This window comes from Phaseolus vulgaris, chromosome 3 (assembly GCF_000499845.2).
Source record: "Phaseolus vulgaris cultivar G19833 chromosome 3, P. vulgaris v2.0, whole genome shotgun sequence".
Lineage (NCBI taxonomy): Eukaryota > Viridiplantae > Streptophyta > Magnoliopsida > Fabales > Fabaceae > Phaseolus > Phaseolus vulgaris.
In genome coordinates this window covers 40,654,483-40,678,146 of record NC_023757.2, presented here as the reverse complement: position 1 = coordinate 40,678,146, position 23,664 = coordinate 40,654,483, and the positions used below count along the sequence as shown (strand labels likewise).

Below are 23,664 nucleotides of genomic sequence, written 5' to 3'. Positions count from 1 at the left end.
ACAGGGCGCCAGATTAACGCCGACAGATAACAGTGCTAACCTTAACGTTATTACACCTCACAGAAACACGAATGCCTGAATTCAACTTCAGAAAAATACATGACAAAACAAGAGTCCTACAAGATGAAAAAAGAACAACATAGTAACTCTTGAGCTTTGCAATTTAATAGGTAAATCTGCATTTGGAAATAATATTGATGCCCAGGCACCAATAAAACAAAATTTTCTTTCCATGCAATAAATGAAGACAGGCATGAACGTAAATAGATAACTCAGTAAAATAGAACTGCTTCTATCACTACCTAAACCTAAAAGTAATAAAGGTTTTGTTCAATTAAAAATTCAGACCAAAGGGTGTCAGTGAGCATATAATTGTATATCCCACCAGTGGAACATGTTAGCCTATATCACCAGTCAGTTATATTGACCTCTATGGTCACCTTGAGAAGAGGAATGTACAAATGCCTAGCAGACAAAGTTATCACCAGCCATTATCTTCTGTGTTCAAATTAATTTTGCTGCTTCGCTGCATTCTCTTGTTGGAGTTGTGGAATCCGCGGCTGCACCTACCATTCATGAAAAATTAGGGTGCAAAAACATTGACAAGAAAAAATAAATAACATCAAAATAAAATAGAAAATGCTCTGTAACAGAAATCTATTCTTTTATACCATATTCTTAAATAACACTTCCCTTCTTGACATAATACCCCCTTTTAACATTAATTATTTTGAAATCTTAACTCCAAAAAAATAACACTGTGTTGCATATCAATATAACACATACCTTAAATGCACGATCAACATCTAGTATACAGAAAAGAGCATTTTTTTTTTCAGGGAAATGGGCATGTTCCGTACAACAATGGAAAACTTAATCCAGCTTTCCAGGTTCTCGGCAATACAAAAACACATGTGAAAAAAAAGAGTAATGCATCCACCATCAAAATAATATCTCCTTATGCAAAAGGGTCATGGGAAGTGAGGGAGTGGAAAGAAAGAAAGAGAATTAGAGTGAAAAGGAAGATTGTTAGGCTGAATTGAAAGAAAGTGAAAATGAATGGAAAGATGATTTTATCTGTTATTAATAATTTCATTTATTATTTATAATATTATTTTAGAAAATAATTATTATTGTTAGAAAAAAACACTCAGTCGATTATGATGGCCTGTCATCCCATAATCGATTATGTATACAAATAACTCTTAAAAAATGTGTCGCATCCTCCACACTTCTCCACAAGTCAATGCAGTTTCTTCTCATTTCTCACCATAATAAGATGATTTACACCGTGGAGCCCACTAAACTTTCTTAGGAAATCACTGCAAATCACCAGTTCCAAATGCTCACCATGAGCACAAATTCACACCCTTCTTTGCCAAAGTAAATCTGTTAAAACAAACAGATCTTCAGGGTCTCACCTCTGAAAATATGCCTTCACGTAACAAAAGATTTAGTGATAGTTGATTCATGAGTTGGTACTAGAGTTTAAAGCCTTTGACTATGCAATCTAGTGTTCAATCCTTGTCCTCCCATCCGTCCAATACAATTGGGCCCAAATAGGCATCTAGCATGAGATGGTATGTTAGATCTAACAGTTTAAATTTTTGGAATTGTAGCTTTATGATTGAACCCCCCAAAACAAAGTGATTTGATGAAAACATATGAAAAAGACTAAGTGGACCAACGACTTCATACCTTGATTTGACAGGCAGAAAGCACTCTCAGATGCAGCAGGTTTCTGAAATTCAGTGTTGTAATTTGGAGCATCAAATTTTGTATCATGTCTTGTAACTTCGAAGTTGGAAATTAGCACATTTGTTTGATCATTTGTTTGCACCTCATCTTTGGAACTTGTCACGTCATTTGCTTTTTTCAAGTTTCCACTCAAGGATATGGGTGTTTCATGTTTTTCATCGTTCTGATTCAAAGCAGCAGCTTCTGGTTCTGGGTTGGCAGAAACCTGCAGGACAGTCATGGATAGATATAACTATATATAAAAAAACTTAAAAAAAAAAACCACCCCAACGCTCCCATGGATACAAAGTTATTCGCCTAACATCGAATAATCTGATGAGATTCATATTCTCATTTCCCAACACAAGATGGGATGATCTTTCAAACATGTACACAATTAAATCCAAGCAAACGAACTATCACTTAGAAACTGACAATGTCTTATCACTGGAAAGTTATACTATATATAAAATTGGATTTAACCCATGGCAAATTGGCAAGTAAGGGAAAACATTATAATTGTACAGATGTCCCAGAAATATATCAAATGAATTGCATCAGCTACAGTTCACATGGATCCTCAAAAATCAGAAAGAAAAAACTCAACACGAAGTCACAGAAATGCATCTTCACTAAAGCAACATTTGCAAGAAACATACATACAATATCCTTAAGAGAATAAAAATTTGAAAATCAGTATTTCATGCAGTATATACTCTAGGTTGCAGCAGTTCTAGCAAATTTTAAGACAAAAAAAAAACAAGATAATACGAATGTTAAGATCAACTTCCTTTCAGTAACAAAGCTCAACAGAATCACTCAGTCAGTTTTTTTCTGAGAGTAGTTCGATTGAGCAATCTAACAGGTGTAATTAGAGAAAAGATAAAGAAATCATTACTCATGCCTTTCTCTATAATTCTAAACAGAAATAGAGAAAAAAACTTAACCTTATGGGTATCAGAGGCATCGGCAGTCATTGGGTTACTTGACATTACCACTGGAATGGGTTCAGTGCGGTGTTCATGAGATTCTGAACTATCTCCACAAAATGCTTCTTGGTTTTCCATTTGATTTTGCTTAGGTAATTTAGGAGTCTTTAATTGGTTAGAGTGTGTACCATTCGAGACAACACCATCAATTTCACCAAGAGTCCTTTTCCTGCTTTGTGATTTAAGCATAAGTTGAAACAAACTTATATAAAAAAGAAACTTAATTTAGTAACATGTTGGGGGAAGGACTCAGGAAGACATACCTACTGGTAGTCTGAGCAGCTGAGTACAGAGTGTTTGGCTTGTTTAAAAACAGTATTCCACGAAGAGGCTTTCCATCAATAACAGTTTCAATAGTATATCCTTCTGAGATGTTCTCAGTGACCTTGGCTTCAAACATTTTCTTTCCAGGAGGTAGGGATTGATTTACTGGGATATTTAGCCTACCTGCATTTATGATAGTGGATATTTATCAGTCCATAAGTGGCACTAAAATGTAAATAGTCATTTATCATTTTAATTTTGTTTGTGCTCCTGGCTCATAAATAATGGAAATCCAAAACTATTAGAGAATCATTATTTTATAAATCACTGACTCGCCAACTTCCATAACTACAATCCATATCTAAGATTAATACATAGTCGTTGCAAGCACTATATCTTCACAAACACAAACTTGACTAATTGAATCTCACGGAGAGTACAACAAGGAACACCAATTCTTGCTGCCTTAAACTTAATTAGCCAAACTACACAAATCTTTAAAAGTGAGCCCCAACAGAACCTTGAAAAACTTTTTGAATCCAACATACCATGATAAATTTTTAAAAATTTACAAAAATGGGTATGATAATATGTACAAAATAAAACAAGTATAATGTATCATAGTCAGGCAAAGGCAACCAACCATCTAATATACATATCAGCATTTTATAAAGGTACAATATGGATCTATCTATCCATATATCATAGTTTAAAACCATAGGGTTTTATTACCCACTTTGGTAGAATGGAAATAGGTGGAAAGAGTGAAAAAATGTTGCTTGTTTGGTTGAACGGAAATATAGTGGAATGCACTGATACATTTCCCATTTATTTCCACCAATTTTCATTCATCTTCCTATCTTTTTCCTTGTTTTTCACTTTCACCACTTTATCAAACACCTTTAATTTTCACTTTAATTCTAGCATATTTGCATTCACTTTATTTCATTTCCATCCACTCATTTTCTTTTCTCTCTACCAGATGGAATCTAAGAGAAAAATTAAACTTTACTATCAATGAATCACAAACTTTATGTATAAAGACAACAAATTCATACTTGGCTGGCTATAATTCAACACTGACATGATCTGGCCCATATCAGAACCCACACCATATCTTACTAGAACTTGATTTTGGCCAGGATTGGGATTTTGTTCTTGGCACTTCAGTTTCAATTGCTTCCTTAAAGATAACTTCTCTGGTCTCTGTTCACTTTCCCGAGCAATCCCTAAAAGGCAGATATATATCATAATTGATAAGAGATACTAGAGAAATACCAGAACCAAAGGTTATGTTATAAAATTTAATAATAGCAAATAAATGTCACTTTGCTGAACCTGTATATAGGTAATACATATCATCCAGGGCTTCAAGACTTTTATTACAACCACCTATGAATACAAGAACACCCCCCTTGAAAGGGTCTAAACAGTCACCAGCCACAGAAAATCTAGCAGAAGGACCATTGGTTGCAGATGTAACATTTGTCCAAACACCAGTGTCTACAGTTAGTAAGAAATGAAAGATTATATGAGGAATCAATTACCATATACATAACAATAGTCACTGAAACAGTAATTTTGGGAAAGTTGGAGCAAGACCCTACATTAATTTATAAGCTAAAATGACCAACGTGAACTCTCATCATCTAAATGATTGAATATCTTCTGAAGAAATGTCAAAAGCATTTGGCACCAATGAAATGTGCAGAAATAAGTTTGCAAACAACCTGTCACGTGCGGTGCTGCTCCACAAGGACTAAATTCTCAACTTAAAAAGTAAAAGTTATAAAAGCCACAGCAATGGCCTTCACAGTAAGGTTCTATTTTAATTAAACAGTTAAACCACAGTACAACACAGACAAAAACTCAAAAGTGAAAAAATATTCGTATAAGCTATAAAGAACATACCAATATCAAGCATATAAAGGTCATTATAGAGATTTTGGGCATCTGTAAATCCCCCAAAAACGAACAAGTTCTTGCCAAAAGAAACAGTCGAATGACCAGCTCGAGGAGGCAACAATTGGCCTGATGCACTCAGCTCCCTCCAGATTAAAGTATCTAATAATTACAGACATTTCAAAGAACATCATGATATTCTGAATAAAGATCCTTTATTTTGCACTACTATTGTACATTTTATATTTGTAATACAGATATTACAATTCAGTAAAATTAAGAGAAAAAGATGGAACAGATCGATACCAGTATCAAGGATATGGACATCAGACAAATAATAATCATGTCCATCTTCACCTCCTATTACAATAATTTTATTTTTCCAAGATGAACAAGAGTGGCTATCACGAGGAGACGGTGGAGAGCCTGATGTTGTAGCACACTTCCAGACAAATGTCTCTACAAAGGAATTATCAGCATAACTTATATGCAATCATTAATCAAAAGTAACAGTCAAATTTTCAATACAAATGCAAATGTGAAAGCAAAATAAATGAGAAAAGAACTAAAATGCTTTGACACCCCTATGTCTCCATGAGTAATCAAACAAGTGCCGTCTCATAATTCACAACTGAAATCATAATAAGCCTCTACAAGCAAGCCATAAAATATATGATTATGCCAAGTTCAGATATGTTCTCTCAAAAATAATCAACAAACTTGGAAACACTATCAATTTTGCCACCATCACCGATATGAGGTCTCATTTAAATATCAAGGGAATAAATCATGCAGGGAACTAACTTATCCCATAACGGGCATTATGATATGAGAAAATCACCTGTATTTAATATGTAAAGGTCGTTGTAGTAGACCTCATTATTACTATCTGAAGATTTTCCACAACCACCAAATATGAATAGGCGTTTTCCAACAACTGCTGCACTATGACCCTCACGTGCTGGTGGCCCTTCTCCTCTTATGGTGGGAGAAACCCATGTATGCAACGCTAACATGATTTAACATCAGTGAGTCAAATAGTAAATAGATAAATAACAATCAATTAGACATAACTGCATAGCATTCTCAGATCTTAACTTAAGCAGTAGATTTCAATATCAGTGTCCATCAAAGGTCCGGGACCACATCTGTCCCGGCTTGCACATAGACCATTGATTCAACTTGAGCTAAAGAACATACATTATGGCTTTTGGATGCAAAAAAGGGTGAATAATTTAGATATGAGAAAGAAGACTCACAAGTGTCTAATATGTGCAAATCCTTGAGAGGATTCATCCCATCTGTACCCCCAAACACAAACAGATTATCACCAATGGCTGTGCAAGTGTGGCTGTCCCTAGGGGTAGGTGGGGAGCCTTTTAGAGTAGGTTGGCTCCAAGTCTGCTTCACTGCAAATCACAAATGGGGAATCAGAAAATAAACAATACAATACGATTTTCACATTATCTTGCCGGCCAGAGAGAGCCCTAGAACAACAACAAAGGCATAAAAAACTGAAAAGTGTAACATAAAATAATACACTCTATACAAACATCGAATACGAAACAAGTATCCATTTTTCAGCTGCACATAACCTATCAAATGAAAACCAAATAGCATTTTCCAACCAGAAACTCATCGTGACATCAGGGCATGAAGAAAAATAATTAAATAAAAGAGTGGAGGCAGTTACCAGTGTCAAAGACATGAACTTGGTTGGTCTGACAGTTATCTTTGCCGTATCCACCGAAGACATAGACAAGTCTGCCACCTTTGACGGCGTTGCAGGTGTGACCCCACCTCTTCCCTGGCCCATACACCTCATTCCCACCTTCACCACCCTCTGTGCCTATCGCCTTCACCTCAACCTTTTCCCACCTCATTTTCGACGGTACAAAGGAATCAATTTTTTCTCACCACCCCAATAAAATATAATTTTAAAAACGAGATTTTTCCGATTTTTTTAATTCAACAATATGCGAAGAAGAAAAGGGGCGAGGGTGAAATCAAAACAGAGGAAGACGACATACATGCGAATGGGGAAAAATTTGAAAAAAAAAGTGTCAAATCAAAGGAATCAGAATGAAACTGGTTTTTAAGCCGATAAAGCCGAGCCCAGTAAAAAAAATTAACCTGAGAGATGGAGTGAATCTGAAGAGGGATAGATAGGTATTTGTGTAACACGTGGACTATTTTCGCTCGTTTGATGAATTTCCTCTTTGAAACATGGCAAGTAAATTAATAATAATAATCAGTAAATAGAAAATTCTAGAATGTAGGTTTCAGTTTAGGTTTATAAAATAAAGTTTGTTTAAGAAAATCCAAAGGGTTAAACTGTGTGAGATCCTAGACATTCTCCTCATGTTAAGAATCATAGATAAGAATTGAATATTTATATTTGATTTGATAATAATTTAACAATATAAGCTTTGATAAGCTTAATAATAATAATAATTATTATTATGATAGATTTTGAGATTGTTTATAGTTTTACCTTTTTTATCAAATATTTTTTGTATTATCAATACAAAAATATATGTGCTTTATTATTATAAATTTGTTAGTTTTTTATAATTGTTATTTCAAAAGTTATACACATTTTAGTTAATTCATTTATTTTTTATTTGGCCAAATCTAAAAAATAAAGTAAGACAATACATGAATTATTATTTAATTAAAAATAATTATATATAATAACTTTATTAATTTTTATAATAATTTGAAATTACATTAAGGATGATGACTCTTCATTCTTATTCTTGCTGTGGAAGCGTATTATTATTATTTAAAAAATATATTTCAACTTTTTTATTCTTTTTCTTTCTGTGTTGTATCCATGAGCAATCATTTATGTCCACTTATTATGTAATTGAAGATTTTTCCTTCTGTCTATTTTCTTATATTAGGTTAAGTCGTTTTTCTAATTATAATTACAAAGTAACGTTAGTAATATATATTTTTATGCAAATTTATATTATTTAGTAGAGTGGACATTTTGTTATTCTTTTCTTGTATATTTTCCATATCTCATCTATTTAAAATTTTGAATGTTTATTACCACATTATTTTTTTTAAATTAAATAAAAATTTGAATGTGATATATATTAATTAGGATTAGTGGAACATATTTTTCTCTAAATTATAATATGTCACTATTTTTACCATTCAAAAATTTTCACGCATTTTACCTTCATAACTTTCACTTTTCACACATTTTTACTAACTCACTAAATATTTAACTAAGTGGGATATATAATAAAAATTAATAAAATGGGGACAAAATAACAAGTTTTGTAAAACTTAAAAAAAAAAAAATATTACATGTAATAATCTGTGATTCATGATTCTCCGTGTTTTTTCTCATAATATACATGATTTGAGATTTTTTATTTAATTAATATAACTAAAGAGAATTTATTCTATTAAAACTAAATTCATCGATAAATATACAATGAGAAATGAAATTTTCAATAATGTAATCAAATTTTAAATAATTTATGTAGAAAAAAAACCTACATGCACCCAAAAGAGTTTGAATAATTTTAAAACTATATTAATTTAATTTTTTTCCTCTAAAATATGTATTATGAAATATAATAATTACAAAAGAATATTTTTGAAACAAATTAATTTTAAATTAACTAATTATATTTTATTTAAAATCACTTTTAAACAGAAATTCAATTAATATCTCTTATATTAAATTATATCTAACATTTTATTTAAAAAAATATATAAACTAAATTTTAAAATATAGTTAGACATGAATGACAACCACAAAAGTCACTCGCCCCTAATGAGGTTGTCTTCCAAAGTGAGTTGTTAACTTTCTGGTGGATTTTCACCACAGGAGTTGTTAACATTAAAAGACTATTTTGCTTCTCAGGAGCAGTGAAAGATATAGAAACGTGAGGTTCATAGCATGATTAATTTTAAATTTTTAAGGTTTGAAGTGTTGGAATAAAAGGTTATTATCATTCTTGAGTACATAGCAATTTGTGCTACAGAAGTGAAGTGTGTTTTGTATAGGTACTTACTCATTTTGACTTGAGCTTCACTTCAACTCTACAGGAAGATAAACCTGCAGAACCAATTTTCATGAACCAACAAAATCAGCACCTTTTATATGAACATTTATCTGCTGCATATTCTTATCAAACTCACCCTTTCTCTAATTCTCGTCTTTAAATTTTGAAACGAAAAACAAGCAGATGATTGAGAGGGAGGCTCTGAACTATGCACTCGATGAGGATTCTTTTATGTTCACTTTGCTTGTATCTAAGTGCAGTTTGGGTAATATCAGTATGCATAAGGTTAGTAGTTGTCTTGGCAAGCTCTGAATTTGAAAGATTAATAAACTTTTACCTCTTAAATTTCTCTTCTCACTAATTCACCTAATAAATATTTGAATTGAAGTTGAGCATAATCAGAGAACACAACTAAAAGTAGCTAAACAAACTAAAAGTTTTGCATCTTCCCACCTATCAGAAAATCTTATTGCAACAATGAATGACCCTTGGCAAGTCATAAACTAAAACCATTACATAGACTAAATTGATTAACCTTCACAATCTCAAACACTAGAACAGAAGCTTCAGTTTATGCAAAAGAAACCCAATTTCATCACAAACACATCACTGGAGGTAAAAAAGCACCGGTCTGGAACCGCAACATCTTATCGCAATGACAGTGTTTTCGAGGATTGGGAATAAAAAATACTGCCCACTCTAACAACAACCAATAAGACAAAAGTGATTCAAAAGAAGAAATTAAAACGAAATTGATTGCAGCAAATCAAAGAAGCATTATCATTACTTTCATGTTTGCAACTTTTTATACAGCAACGACTATGCATGCGTTGTGTTGGTGAATTTAACAAACAGGTTGTGGGTGTTAAGAGGAGGTGCTGGAGCGGAGCCTATAAACGATGCGTCCTTTGGAGGAGTCGTAGCGGCTGACCTCGACCTTGACCCTGTCGCCCGGGAGGATCCGAACGTAGTTTTTTCGGATTTTTCCGGAGATGTAGCCGAGAATGAGGTCCTCGTTGTCGAGGCGCACGCGGAACATGCCGTTGGGGAGGGACTCCATGATAAGGCCCTCGTGGACCCACTTCTGCTCGCCGGACTTGTCCGCCTTCACAGCGGTCGGGAGGGTGGGCACCGCCGGGATGAGCGGTGGAGGGGGGAGGAAGGAGAGGGTGCGGTGGAAGGGTGGGAGGGTGAGAGGGGAGAAGTTGGTTCGGAAGGATGAGGAGGGAAGAGCGTGGTGAAGGATTGGGGTGCGGAGTGAAGTGGGAGTTGACGAAGTGAACATGTCGAAGCTCTGAGAGTGGGTGTGATTGGTACAGGTGAAGAGCGAAGATTGAAGAGTGAAGAAGGAGAAGAATGAAGAAGTTGCGAGTGAATTTGAAGTTCGCAGATGAAGATATTTGCTTGGTGCTGAGGAAAATGGGGGTTTTGGTGGGATAAGGTTTAGGCTTGGCCAAGAACATTAATATATGGAAAAAGATTATTGTTTTTTTATTACATTGATTTCTTAATTTTCTTTTCACACAAGTATTTTGGATAGAATATTATTTTAGACTAATGGACTGAAGAAGAAAAATGTTTATTATATATAATTAAAATGTATAAGTTGTAACTAAAAAATTAATACATAGTTATATTATACTTGGATTTTATCATAATTTATGATAAATGATTTAATCTATAACATAAGGTTAGGTTAGTTTTAAGTATCAGGTTAAGAAGACTAAGTATATGTATAAAGATAAAAAAAAAAAAAATACTCAATGGTTATTTTTATATATCTTTTAGTATGATTTTATAGGAATCAATAAATATAATAAATTTTCTTAATTTTAATAAAATAATTCATTTCTATTTAATATAATAATTATATGCGTAAATTATTTAAAAAAATATTATAAGAACTGGATATATAATATCTATATCTATATCTATATCTATATTATTAACAATGGGATTATTTTTGTAACTTGTATATAGAATTCCTTACTATTTTACTTTTTATGTTCTGTAAGTGTATTTATTATTAATTTTAGTATCTATGAGAGAAATTACCCATAAGGAAAGATAAAAAATAATTTATTTTTATAACTGTTTTTATAGAGTTTTTTTTTTAAGTTTTAGTAATACTTCTTTATTTTAATAATTGTTTTCTGTATTTTGTATTACCATGAGAGAGAGAATGGACAAGGCATATATAATTTTACTGGTAAAATATGAAAGAAATAACTTTTTCATAATTAAGATAGAGATGAATAGGAAAAAAAAGTAGTTTCATATGATGGTAAGAATATATGTTTAGATAATAAGATAAAAATATAATTTAATTTATAATTATCAAATTGCCCATATGCAAATAAAATACCTCCAAAAAAATGCAATCCTTACATATTTCACTTAGTAGGTGGTCCTCAAACATCCTTTCTTAGAACTTTCAAATGGTATCATAAGATTTAGCACCCTAGATAATTTTTACTAAACTAATTTCCTTCTCCTTCAATCATTTAATTTTCCTATCTTCAATCATATTGGTTGGACTTAAAACTAACTCATAAGTTAATAGACCAATTTGGCACTATAAACTCTGGAGTAAACTTTTCAACCTAATGACTATCCCTGGTTTGTTGCAGGCAAAACCTTCAGAAGCATTTTGTTGCTGCATAAAATTTTATCCTAGCAATAATTAAAAAAAAAAAACAACTCATTGACAATTTTGGGTCACCTTTGATAATTTCGATTTTTTTAACTAAAATTTATAAAATACTGCAATCAATAAAAAAATTATTGTTTAATAATGAATAAAAAATGTTTTACAATATTAAATTAAGTATGTTTAAGGAGAACAAATAAAATTAAAATTGAAAATCAAATTATTTGGCACTTTTGTTAATAATATAATATCAAAATTAATTGGTTTATAATTAATATTAGTTAAGATAATGATTTAGCTAATGTAAACTGGAAAAAATATCAAAATTTAGTTTTAAATCAAATTGAAATTAAAAATAAGGAATATTATTTAAAAGAGAAAAAACTACGTGAATGATAAGAAAAAAATAACCCCAAAAAACTAGTTTGGTTCAAGAATGTAAATTCAAATGCCTAATGTAGGCGAAAGTATTGAGGGGGCTAACATATTTCTTTGGATGAGAAAGGGTATAATATTCTCTTTTTCATTTTGGAAGACTAAAGTGTTTAACATTAACAATATATCATTAAAACCTGGAGAAAAACAGTAAAATTTTGTATGCGCGGCTGTTAAACCTGAAAGGAAAACCATTGAACAGGATAGACACAGTTTTCCAAGTTTGGAAAAGGGATTTAGAATCTTCCTTTCCGAACACCTGCCCAAGCCACGGCTGCAACAACAGCTCCCCCCAAATGAACAGATCCTGATATTTGACTGTCTCCCTGCAATTTGACAATCAACAATAGTATTCTGCCACAGAATGAATGACGGGAAGTGTAGTTCAAATGATATGCAGGTATCATGCAGAAGAGAAAGCTTGCCGTGCAGACCATCAATTACAATCACATGATTCAACTATTCATTTTTTGGTTTATGTTTTCTTTCATCAATTCTCATTAAAAAAAATTGATATGTTATACAAACTTTAATGAAAAAGGAACTGCAGGTGCACAACTTAACTCATTCTATTTGATGATTCCACTTGCATAGTTTTCATATTTTTTCTGAAACAGGTCACACCTAGGCATTCGCTAACCGCATGCATCCTATATGACTATTCCATTCCACTGTTTTAATTCTTTTCTTAGATAATGGCTTCAACGGTCAGTCACTCGGTAAGAACCTAATTTGGCTGTATCGTTGGCTTTTCCATTTTTGTTAACATGAAACATAAGCTTTATGTGTAGTCACTTGTGTAGTAACTGCTTATTAGACAGAGAAGAAAGAAAGAAAGAACATTAACTGAGAAAATTGTACTTTTCTTGACTGTGTTACATGTTTAATGTAACTGTCCATTGTGTACACTTCACAATGTGGGGAAATGCACTTAATATGAACTACAATTAGAAAGAAGACAAAATTATGACTTGTGACATGAGTTCATGTGATTACTTATGTGAAATGGGTTTTTAAAGTATCAGCTTTTATATAAATTGGATAATGTTAAAATATATGTGTGGTTGCATGTCGAGATTCAGATTTGATTCCTAAATCTGTATATTGGTTGTATCTTGTTCTTATTACTAGCATATCAATCCCAAAATCTCAGGGATTTGTTTCCTAGTATAGGTTGTGCTTGTTTCCAAATTTATCCAATCAATGTATGTATAAAGATGTAAGTAATGAGACTGAACAAGAGAGAAATTATTTTCTTCTAAACTGAAGATAATATCAGAGCTCCTTATCCTTGGAAGAATCGTTCGATTTACTTACAGCCTTCATTGCTGTAAGATTCATTTTGTGTCCAGATTCATTTTATCAAGCATTCTGATTTAGGGGGAGTAACAGTTCTATTGGTCTATGTGAAAGATATCATTGTTACTGGAAATGTTGAAAAGGAGCAACAAAAGGTTGAGTCAATGTCTTGCAAAGAATTTGAAATCAATACTTCTGAAATATTTTTTGGGAATTGAAGTAGCCCATTTCAAGAAAGGAATCTTCATATCTCAGCAAAAATACATTACAGATCTATTACAAGAAACCGATAAAACAGTCTGCAAGCTAGCAAGTACACCTGTTGATCCAAATTCAAAGTTGGGAAGTGCAAAGAATGATGTTGTTGTAGATAAAGAAATGTACCATAGACTTGTAGGAAGACTTATTTATCTATCTCACAGTAGACCAAATATTGCTTTTGTTGTGAGTCTAGTCAACCAATTTATGCATCAACCAAAGGAAGCAAATTTAAAAGTTGCTCTTAGAATTGTCCAGTATTTGAAAGGAACACCAGGAAGAGGAACTTAATTAAAAAGAAACAAGAGTACTAGTTTAGAGATATATGTTGATTATGCAAGTTCAGTTGTGGACAGGAGCTCAACTACTGGATATTGTACCTTCCTTGGTAGAAACCTAGTAACTTGGAAGAGTAAAAAACAAAGTGTGGTGGTTAGATCTAGTGCTGAAGTAGAATTTCGGGCAATGACTCGAGAAATATGTGCACTGTTAACTGAAGATTATATTGGAGGACTTAAAGATAAAGTGGGATGAATCAATGAGGTTATATTGTGACAATAAATTTGCAATCAGCATAGCTCACAACCTAGTGCAACATGATAGAACTAAACATACTGAATTGGACAAACATTTTATCAAATAAAAGCTTGATGGTGGCATGTACTCCATATGAGTCTACTCAAGGACAGCTTGCAGACATACTTACCAAGGGGCTGAACAATAGTAACTTGAAAAGAATTATACTCAAGCTGGAAATGGAGAACACTTATTCACCAGCTTGAGGGGAAGTGTCAAGATATTTTAGAAAGTTTCATATTTGATTCTTATTGTTTTTTAATTTTGTATATTCGTTGTATCTTGTTTTTATTACTAGCATATCAATCCCACAATCTCAGGGATTTGTTTCCTAGAATAGGCAATGCTTGTTTCCAAATTTATCCAATCAATATATGTATATATATATATATATATAAGATGTAAGTAATGAAACAGAATAATAGAGAAATTATTTTCTTCAAAACTTGAGATTACCCAAGAAAGGAAAATTATAAAATGATATTAACATGGCATCTGCTTAGGAAACGATGAAAGAAAATTCATTAAAATGGTTTGGACATGTTCAAAGAAAACCAGTGAGGAGAGTACATCACATGGGATCTCATTGTAAATACTCCTAACTAAGAATTAGGTTTTTTATCAACCCAATGACCATCATGTGACTAATGATTAAGTTGTTTTGTGAATTCCTAGTTTTAGAACCATCACGTTAAGCATAACGTGTATGACAAGGCTATTTGTGAATAAGGCTATTTTTTCATTGTTTCTAAATCTCAATCAAATAGAATTTATGAAATTTTTTCACGTGTATGATAAGGCTATTTGTGATTGACATAGCAAGTTGATAACCATATTAAGGCATCAAGATTGTAACAAAAAGAGTTACTTATTTATAAATAACTTACCATAGACACGATAAGACCTATTAAATCTTGAAGCACATTGTACTTTTTGGTACAATAGTGACTAAGTTTGGAACCATGGATCTCGTATAAACTACCCAAAGCCATCACAACTAAGGCACCAAAAAAATCCTAGTGGATTATATGCTAAAATTATGTTGATCTCATTGAACTAGTTACAACTCTAGCATTTGATCATCTCTACGACAAAGTTACTCAAGATGGAAAATATTATGAACAATAGTAAACAAGTAAGCCTTGGAGTTCACCATACCTCTAGTATCCTGAGCATATCTTTCCCAATAATAAAGATACCCTTAATTAACAAGAAATCATAAGAAGAGAAAAGGATATGTGAGTATCTGCATCACAAACTTCACAATTTTGGCTTAACATAATAAAAGGTGGAGAAGAACATACCAGCAAGATCGCGGGAACTGGTATAAAAAAGTCAAGGTAAAGGGTTGCTTTTGGAAAGAGAAATATATCAAGTAGCATAATAGCATTCACCGCTCCACTTGCCCCCTAAAGATTGCCAAGTTCTAGTTCAATTAATTACAGGCAGTGATTTTAACTAATGTCTTAAGTTATATACAAAAACAGTAATTTTAAATGCCTATACTAAAATAACTTGATATTCTAGCTATAATGATAGGGACAATTTAACATTTAAGAGAACATTAAAAAAAAGACATTTCCATCAACTAGGAGAAGGTAATGGAGTGCAATGGACAGCACAAAGTAGATCAACGCTGGTAGGCAATGAGAACTCGTGTACACATATTGATGAGTGCCATAATGTAGTAAAAAATGTGAAGAACCCAAAATGGAAAGAAATCATTAACTACATTGAATGTAACCAGATAGAACTTTTCTGTCCTGTCCTGCTTAGCACCCATGAAAAATTAAATTTATGTAGCAATATCCTCTTTATTTGATTCGGAATAGAAATTATTTCAAGAAATCAACATATTTTATAAGTAAAAGGTACAAAATAATTCCCTGAATACACAGCTGGTATGTCAAACTAAAATTGTCTGTTAGCACAGAACACATCCTATAATCCTTAAACAAGAGGAGCCCATTATATAGTAGTTTCTAAAAGCTTACCAATGCTAATTCCTTTGACACAATCATAGCTCTCCAGTCCTGTTGCAAACAGAATGCAGAGAAACATTGAAATTCAATAAAGAATAGTTGCGGGAGACCCTTTTTTGGGTTTGTGGGAGGGGTGGACATAAACTTTTACATGTTTGTAAAGTATTCCAACCAAATTTGTCAAGTTCCAACCAACTAGAGATAAGTATTCACTTTTGCTCATATGTCGATGAAATTTAGCTAGCCAGTAATCACCTGGACCTAGGCATAAATATGTATATCAATTTACCATTGTATGCTAGAGTAAAACAACCTCTTGTCTATCTTTTTGGAAAATTCATTTATAGATTCTTGTTCTAAATCAAGTGTACAAAATATTTCAAGAAAAGTTTTAACTTTATGAGTTTCGAAAGTTACAACCTTACATGTAGGTAAAGAAAAATGAAAGTAAAATATATAAATTAAATCTGAAAAGGTTGTGATTTGAAGAAGTGACATTAACTAATATTTTTTTCTAGTTTATGATGTAGGCAGAAATCAGCTTTTTGTTAATTTTCTTTGCTCAGAAAAAATGAAAGAAAGAATTATAGAATTGCTCAAGGCATTGCATTCAAATTCTAATCATGGGGACCTTTGATGTTTGCGCTTTATAGGTTTGATGCATTAAGTAAAAAACAGAGCCAACAACTGCCCCTGCAAGGTACAACTTCAGCAGAAATTCCGGTCCAAAATTTCTTCCAACCTGCCCAAAACCCAATGAGAATAGTTAAAGAGTAATAGATGCTCAAAACAAAGTATTTATTGAAGAAAAGCAGGTAAAAAGTTTATCAACCAAGTGATGGTATCTAAATTAAACTGATTTTTTTAACAAGCCAACTAGCCAAGCTAGATGCTATAAGAATACTTGTAGGAATAATTGATAGAGCTACATAATGGAACCCTTATGTGTCTCAAGCACCACAAAGGAGTCGATTATATATAAAATGTACATTGTATTACATAAAGATGAGCCTAGGCCATATGGTAAAGTACATCTAACACTCCCCTCAAGCTAGCATATGCACCAAACTTGTTACAAATACAATCAATTCTAGGACTCCATAGGAATTTGGTGATACTAATAATTGGAGTTAACAAACTAAGTAGCAATGTCTCCAAGTACAATCTTTTCGTGAATAAAGTGACAATCTATTTCAATATATTTGGTTCTCCCGGGGAATACTGAATTTGAGGCAATATTAAGAACGTCTTGGTTATCGCAAATGAGAGTCATCTTTATTTGAGTAATTGTTTCAGAATTGGAAGCATGACATTTCTCATATCGTTTGAGGAAGTCATGGAAGAGAGTCGGAGGTCTAGAACTATAAGAGAGAGTGACACTAAAATCAGAAGGAATAGGGGCAGACAACTTGGGTAGCATTAACAACTAATTGAGGATGGCGACCACCAAGTAAGGCATAACATTGGTCAATGGTGTGACCGAGTTTGTGACAATACATATGAGATAACCTTTACCTAGTTTGCAAGAGCAACTATAGTCATCACAGTGAGATACCTATGCAAGAATCACCAAGGGGGACAAAAGAAGGTATGTCAAGTGATAACTTGCAAAATACACAACATGGTTGACCAAACATATTTCAATGTGCGATCAATCGGAGACCCCAAAATCTGATCACAAACTGAAGAATACTCATCAAGAAGCCCATACAACTCCATCACCATAAAGTTTATGGGCAAAAGTAGTATCGGACGAAAATAGTTCATTGAAGTCATGTGAAAGACCATGAAGTTTGTCGAAGTATTCGACCATGGGGCTATCTAGGTGTCTAGGGCAATGATTCTCGAGATTTTGGCAAACACTATAAAGACATTGAGTATCATTGGTGCACAACAATTGAGCTTATTCTTAAACCCCCAACACATGTATTATGGCCACATTTACTTAAAGGAAGGATGGATAGTCGACAAGAACACTATAGATTTGGACATCAACTTTTGACCAACAAGGGTGATTTTTTTTTTAATCAATGGAGGTTGTTGTCTAGGTAATGCAAACATAATCTTGTCCTTAAGTCAGAACTTGATACCACCACAGACTCAAGTGTCATAATTAGTGCCACTTAACTTGTCAATAGAGAATCAGACATGGACATAGTTAGTAAAGATGGAGGATTCAGCCCTGGCACCATAGAAGAAGCCATGAGCACATGGAAGAGAAAGAAAACAACATCATGAGAGAGAAGAAAGAAATGTCTCCAAAAGAGAGGAGAAAAGTAAAACGAGATTCAATCATGAAGTCGAGACCACATTGGAGAGAACATCAAGATGAGTCCAGCGCTAGTGAGATTGGTCGAAATGATGCTAGATCCCTATTATGAGTGCTTGCTTCTAAGCGAGTGTGAGGCTATGTGGCATCTCCGATGGCACCAATTTTGGCAGTGCAATCGCTTGGGAAGGGCAACTCTAATGGTGGGGTCATTGGTTAAAAAGTTGGTGATGACAAATAGTGGCAGCGAAAATGGAAGAAAAAGAAGGCTCTACAATGAGAGCATGCTAGAAATTGGAAAGAAACACGATATTTGAAAAAAAAAGATGACATCGATGAGCAATTGGTCTACCGAAAGTGCACAGATTTGACAAGGCTCAAGATATGATGTAGGAATGAATGATAGAAAGTCATATGATGGAACCCTTATGTGTCTTAAGAACAACAAAGGAACCTGTTATCTATGCTAATACATAAAGAGGATACCAATTCTCGTAACTACTTTCGATATACACATTTTGATGTACAATTTACCTTTATTGTTTTGGTAACTACTTTTACAAATAATTGTTTTTCTATTTCTATATTATGTGGGCAAAGACATTATTGCACTATTGTTTCCACTAGTATATAAATGTACATTATATAAATAAAAATGGACATAGGCCTATATATTAAAGTACTTCTGACAATAAAAACTAAATAAATTTAACGTGTATGTTAATGAGAATAATATCCTTTTTTTTAAATCATGGCTTCAGATACTATTGATCTAAAGGTCTTAACTCCTAGTTCTAACATATAGTAGAAATTTAACTCCAAACACATGGTGGCAATTAAAAGGGAGAGGTACACCTATTAGTAAGAAAAAAATAAAATAAAAAAGGAGCATTAAATGAAGACAAAAACTAGTGAAAAGTAATGATAATATGATACAAAAATGGCAACTTACATTCATTCCAAAGAAGTAGAGTCCAATCATATTGGAAACTAGATGCCAGGTATCTACGTGACTAAATGCATTGGTAATCAAAGTGTGCAAACGTCCACTCTTAATACTGTCCAAAGAGATCTATTCACAACAAGTAATTGAATGAGAAGTCTGGATGGTGTTAAGTCCACATAGATAATAATATTGAACGTTGAAACAACACATTTCTCAATTCCATCATTCAACAACGGGTAAAGTGCAACACCAACAATTTTAAACCTTTGATGGTTGATTATATCATTTGAAATTATCCAAGGTTTAGGTATCGAGAGATGGAGAAAGATAGATGAGAATGAAACACTTGTTGATATTAATTTAGACATATTACAACATATGAATATACTAGTGTGATTTATATTGTAAAACCTACTACACTAACATTTATTTATAGTATATATAATCAAAAAGGAAATAAGGAAATAAGGAAACTAATAATCTAAGATATGGTGAGATATTTTCACATGTGCTAACAAAAGTCATATTGTTGTGGAATAGCTCAAACCAAACTCACAGCCGAAGCGTCTACCATGCAAACAATAGAAGGTAAACTAAGGAAGAACAAGAAAGAACCATACACAAAAATAGCATGGTTCAATTAGAGTGTTAACGAATTTCAATGTACAATACATCAATGACAGAATCCACTATGACCAGAGATTACAACTCTAAGTTTCTCTTCAGTGAACTCTAGTTCAACTCTCACAATTTTCCATTAATACAGTTGAACAACAACTCTCAGTAACAAAAACTAATGATATAGGTTCCTATTTATTTAACATAACCATAACTAGCTTTTGTGAAACGTGTAAACTAACAAGAGAAGACACGTGAAATGTGCTTCCTCCTACTAAATTGAAATGTCAATTTAGGCAGCTTCTCCAAACAGTACTACTCTCAGTAAAGCTAAGAGACTAGATGTATCCACAAAATATGCTAGAAGTTGCATATCTTCTACTAGACGGTGTTGTGCAGTTAGACGATCTAAGATTTTATTGAATCAATCTTTACACATACTAATCTATATGCATCAGGTATGAATTTGCTTCAAGCATCCCACAATATCTCTAAAAGATAAACTTCGACTTCAAAATGAGGATGTCACGGTAATTAAAGCTTCAAAAATCTAGGATTTTCCCTGTCTATCCTTGATAAGAAAAATTGCATTGATGTAACTTCAAAGACATTGGTAATATATTATTCCACTATAACACCGTCTTATGATGAAGGTTGACAAAGAAACAATTGATTGACCCACAACACATGTGAGACAAAGCAAATGTCTGGAAATAATTTCTACCAGTGTGGCAAAATCAAATTCTATAAAATTTCTAAATCAAGAAACTCACGGTAAAATTTTGTATCATAAACTTTTCATTTGCTATCCTCCACAATAAAAAAATAGCAACATTAGCTATAATCAAGCCCAAAACCACGCCATCAGATGTTAGCCCACGGAGCCATGATCTCCTGCAAACAGGTTCAAATATATTACTGAAATTACCATATTATATGTAAAATTGAAAACAGATTAAACAAGTGTACTAAAGTTTAGAAACTCTGACCTTTCTAAATTATATGCTAAAAATGTCATGTTCTCGAAAAGAAATCAAATTTAAAAAATTAAGCAGTTTTGGGCACCAAGTACTTATAGAGAAGAAAACAATAAAATGGTAAAATGAATTAAGTTTATTGCATCGGCTAAATTCAACGGTGTATCTCGAATAGAGATTTCTTACAAGATTTTTTTTTAAACCAATGTTTGTGGTCGGCAGTACTTTTTGGGGTTCTTATAGTACCACATTAAGTTTAAGAAATTCATAATTAGTCTTGCTCCAGGAGTAAGAGATTTCAAAAAACTTTAAGAAACTCATAATTTTATATATTTTTTATCTTCACTTAATTATATTTCAAATTTATTCTGCTTGGGAATTGTTTAGTTTCGGAAAGAACAGTTTCTTATGTAAAAAACTTTTAGTCAAAGAAACTGATAAGATACTTTCCTTTAAGTTAAGATTATGTCATGTAGAATCTCTCCAATGATAAAATTTCTTCATAATTTGGTTTCTTCACGTCAAAGTCAAGTAACTTGTTAACCAACCACTTAGAAAGATGGTTGAACTTAACTTTTAGAAGCTCAAGTATAAGAGTTAATTTTAACTAGAGTGAGATGCTCAATTCATCATTTTACCATCTAGTTATCCAAAGAATAACTCAGTAGGGTGACCTAAATGAGCATTCAACCTCGCGCTACAATCAGGCAAGGAATATATACTTTGTCTCAGAAAAGAAAAAGAAAAAAACCGACAAGAAAAACCCTAATTAAACCCAGGCGGCATTGGAACAAGGAAATACGAAGAGATAATTCGATGCATAACGTTAGGGAAAATTACCAGGAACGCTGGGAGAATCCATGATTGTAGTTGAAATTGAAGTTGTGTCGACGAAAATAACGAAGGATTTGCCTGTGATCTAGTGAGATGCTTCTAGCGCGGACTCCGAGGAGAGAGCTGAAGGCGAAGCGGCGTGAGATCGTTGGTTGGGAGAGAAAGGCGGAGAGTTTGGTGGTAAAGGAGCGGCATGAGTGAATGTGAGGAGGGTGGTGAGTGAGGAAGGAAGAGGGAATGTGGTTGCGTTGATGCAGTTGGGGTTCGGAAGGTTTGAGAACAGAGGAGAAGGTGTGGAAGATACTGTGAGATTTGGGTTGACGATGGTAGTGGTGTTCCACCACTTTGCGAACTAAACTCTGCATTTTCAAAACTGTTACGTCTTCACAACCATTATATGTGTATGCAGTGTAACAGGCATTAAAGGAAAAAGGCTTAAAAATTTATAAATTTATTTATAGAAATAAGTTGCAAATTTTCTTTTACAATATATAGTTTTTAATTTTTGTAATGGAAGCAATGCTTTTGTATGACTTTTCTTTTTTTAACTTTTTCATTTTTATTTATAGAATATACCTTTTAATTATTTTTTAAATGGGACTTGATGCATTATTCTATTCTTTCTAAAATAAATACTCTGTTTAAGCATAACAAGTATTTGTATATTTTGTGTTTTAATACAATAAAAAAGTCACATTTTTAGAATTAAATTTTAATTTCGTTAATTTTATTTGAACTCAATTAATAAATAATTTAATTAAACACATATTTAATTTGTAATAATTATTATATGTATTTATTTGTTTATTAAAAAAATCAACTTGCAATTAATCTTGATGGATAATTGTAGGTTGATTATATATTAACATTAATTTTCCTCTTTTACAAACATGTATGATAATTAATTGCTTAAAGACCAAACACTTGTTTAATTATCTTAATTATTAATTAAGTTTAAACCAAAAGTAATGGAATTAAAAAAATATGTAATATTTTTTATTGTATTAAAAATAAGTAATATTTTTTATTGTATTAAAAATAAAATATGTTAATATTTATTATATTGATTATTTGTTGTACTAAAAATAAAATATATTAATACTTATTATATTGGATCGATTATTTTTTTTAATATTCTTTGTATTGTTTTTCATTTTTGTTTGTGATATTGTTTGCTATTTTTATTTTATATGATGTTATTTATTTTGATGGTACAAAGTTATTTTTAATTTTTATATAATGTTTTTTTATTTTGAGAATGATTTTGTTTTCTTACATGATGATTTATTTTATTCTTTTTTAAATATATTTTTTATGAATTTAATGATTTTTAAAATAAACAAAATGGAGAAAAAAATATTAGACAACAACTAAAAGAAATATATCAGTGAAGGATACAAATACTATAGTATATGATTTTTAACACAAATTTTCATATGATAATAAATACTATCATATTTTAGCTATGTAACCAAATTACTTGCATTTGCTTGTTCATACAAATAAATAAATAAATAAATAAATATATATATATATATATATATATATATTTATAAAAGTGAGTATAATCACATGTATGATTTAAACAAAAAGTCTTAATTGTAATTTGAAGAAAAAAACTATTATATATAAGACTATATCTAGGAATTACAAAACGATATATAAACAATATAGACAAAATTGTTGAATATAAAAATGACATATGTAACCAAAGCTTTGGACACAAGAAGAACAAATTGATCTAAATAATCAATGGATACAAGCTATAAAGATATGTATTTGAAATCATTATATGACATAAACAGATAGACATCTCTATATGCATTTGACAAAATGTATGGACATTTAATCTTAAAGAAAGTTGATTTGCTCTTTTTTAAAATTGTTCTAACATTCGCAC

The 23,664-nt window shown here is 32.0% G+C and overlaps 3 protein-coding genes across 11 annotated transcripts; all 3 read right to left on the bottom strand.

The window, feature by feature from the left end:
- Window positions 1-155: 155 nt before the first annotated feature.
- LOC137807701 (acyl-CoA-binding domain-containing protein 5) lies at window positions 156-7,111 on the bottom strand. 9 transcript variants are annotated; one of them, XR_011080576.1, is made up of 13 exons: window positions 6,586-7,111; window positions 6,152-6,301; window positions 5,734-5,901; window positions 5,199-5,351; window positions 4,902-5,054; window positions 4,329-4,493; window positions 4,049-4,219; window positions 2,990-3,173; window positions 2,685-2,895; window positions 1,699-1,963; window positions 1,422-1,567; window positions 1,271-1,322; window positions 342-566 (listed from the first exon to the last, which is right to left on the bottom strand). XR_011080576.1 is itself a non-coding variant. In XM_068608459.1 (11 exons), the coding sequence occupies exons 1-11, from the start codon at window positions 6,773-6,775 to the stop codon at window positions 505-507; spliced, it is 1,872 nt and encodes a 623-aa protein (XP_068464560.1). In that variant the 5' UTR covers window positions 6,776-7,111; the 3' UTR covers window positions 156-504. The 9 variants fall into 9 exon arrangements, 3 of the variants coding, with proteins under 3 accessions (XP_068464560.1, XP_068464561.1, XP_068464562.1); XR_011080574.1 differs by lacking the exon at window positions 1,271-1,322 and having other exon boundaries at window positions 156-566; XR_011080575.1 differs by lacking the exon at window positions 1,271-1,322 and having other exon boundaries at window positions 156-560.
- A 2,565-nt stretch (window positions 7,112-9,676) lies between these two features.
- On the bottom strand, window positions 9,677-10,382 carry LOC137807700 (translation initiation factor IF-1, chloroplastic). Its single transcript, XM_068608458.1, has one exon. It carries the CDS (start codon window positions 10,203-10,205, stop codon window positions 9,786-9,788), a length of 420 nt encoding a protein of 139 aa, XP_068464559.1. The 5' UTR covers window positions 10,206-10,382; the 3' UTR covers window positions 9,677-9,785.
- A 1,612-nt stretch (window positions 10,383-11,994) lies between these two features.
- LOC137807699 (RHOMBOID-like protein 12, mitochondrial) lies at window positions 11,995-22,224 on the bottom strand. The gene is made up of 8 exons (XM_068608457.1): window positions 21,771-22,224; window positions 20,727-20,847; window positions 19,342-19,461; window positions 16,752-16,862; window positions 16,133-16,171; window positions 15,443-15,547; window positions 15,297-15,338; window positions 11,995-12,331 (listed from the first exon to the last, which is right to left on the bottom strand). Exons 1-8 carry the CDS (start codon window positions 22,127-22,129, stop codon window positions 12,242-12,244), a joined length of 987 nt encoding a protein of 328 aa, XP_068464558.1. The 5' UTR covers window positions 22,130-22,224; the 3' UTR covers window positions 11,995-12,241.
- Between the last annotated feature and the right edge of the window lie 1,440 nt (window positions 22,225-23,664).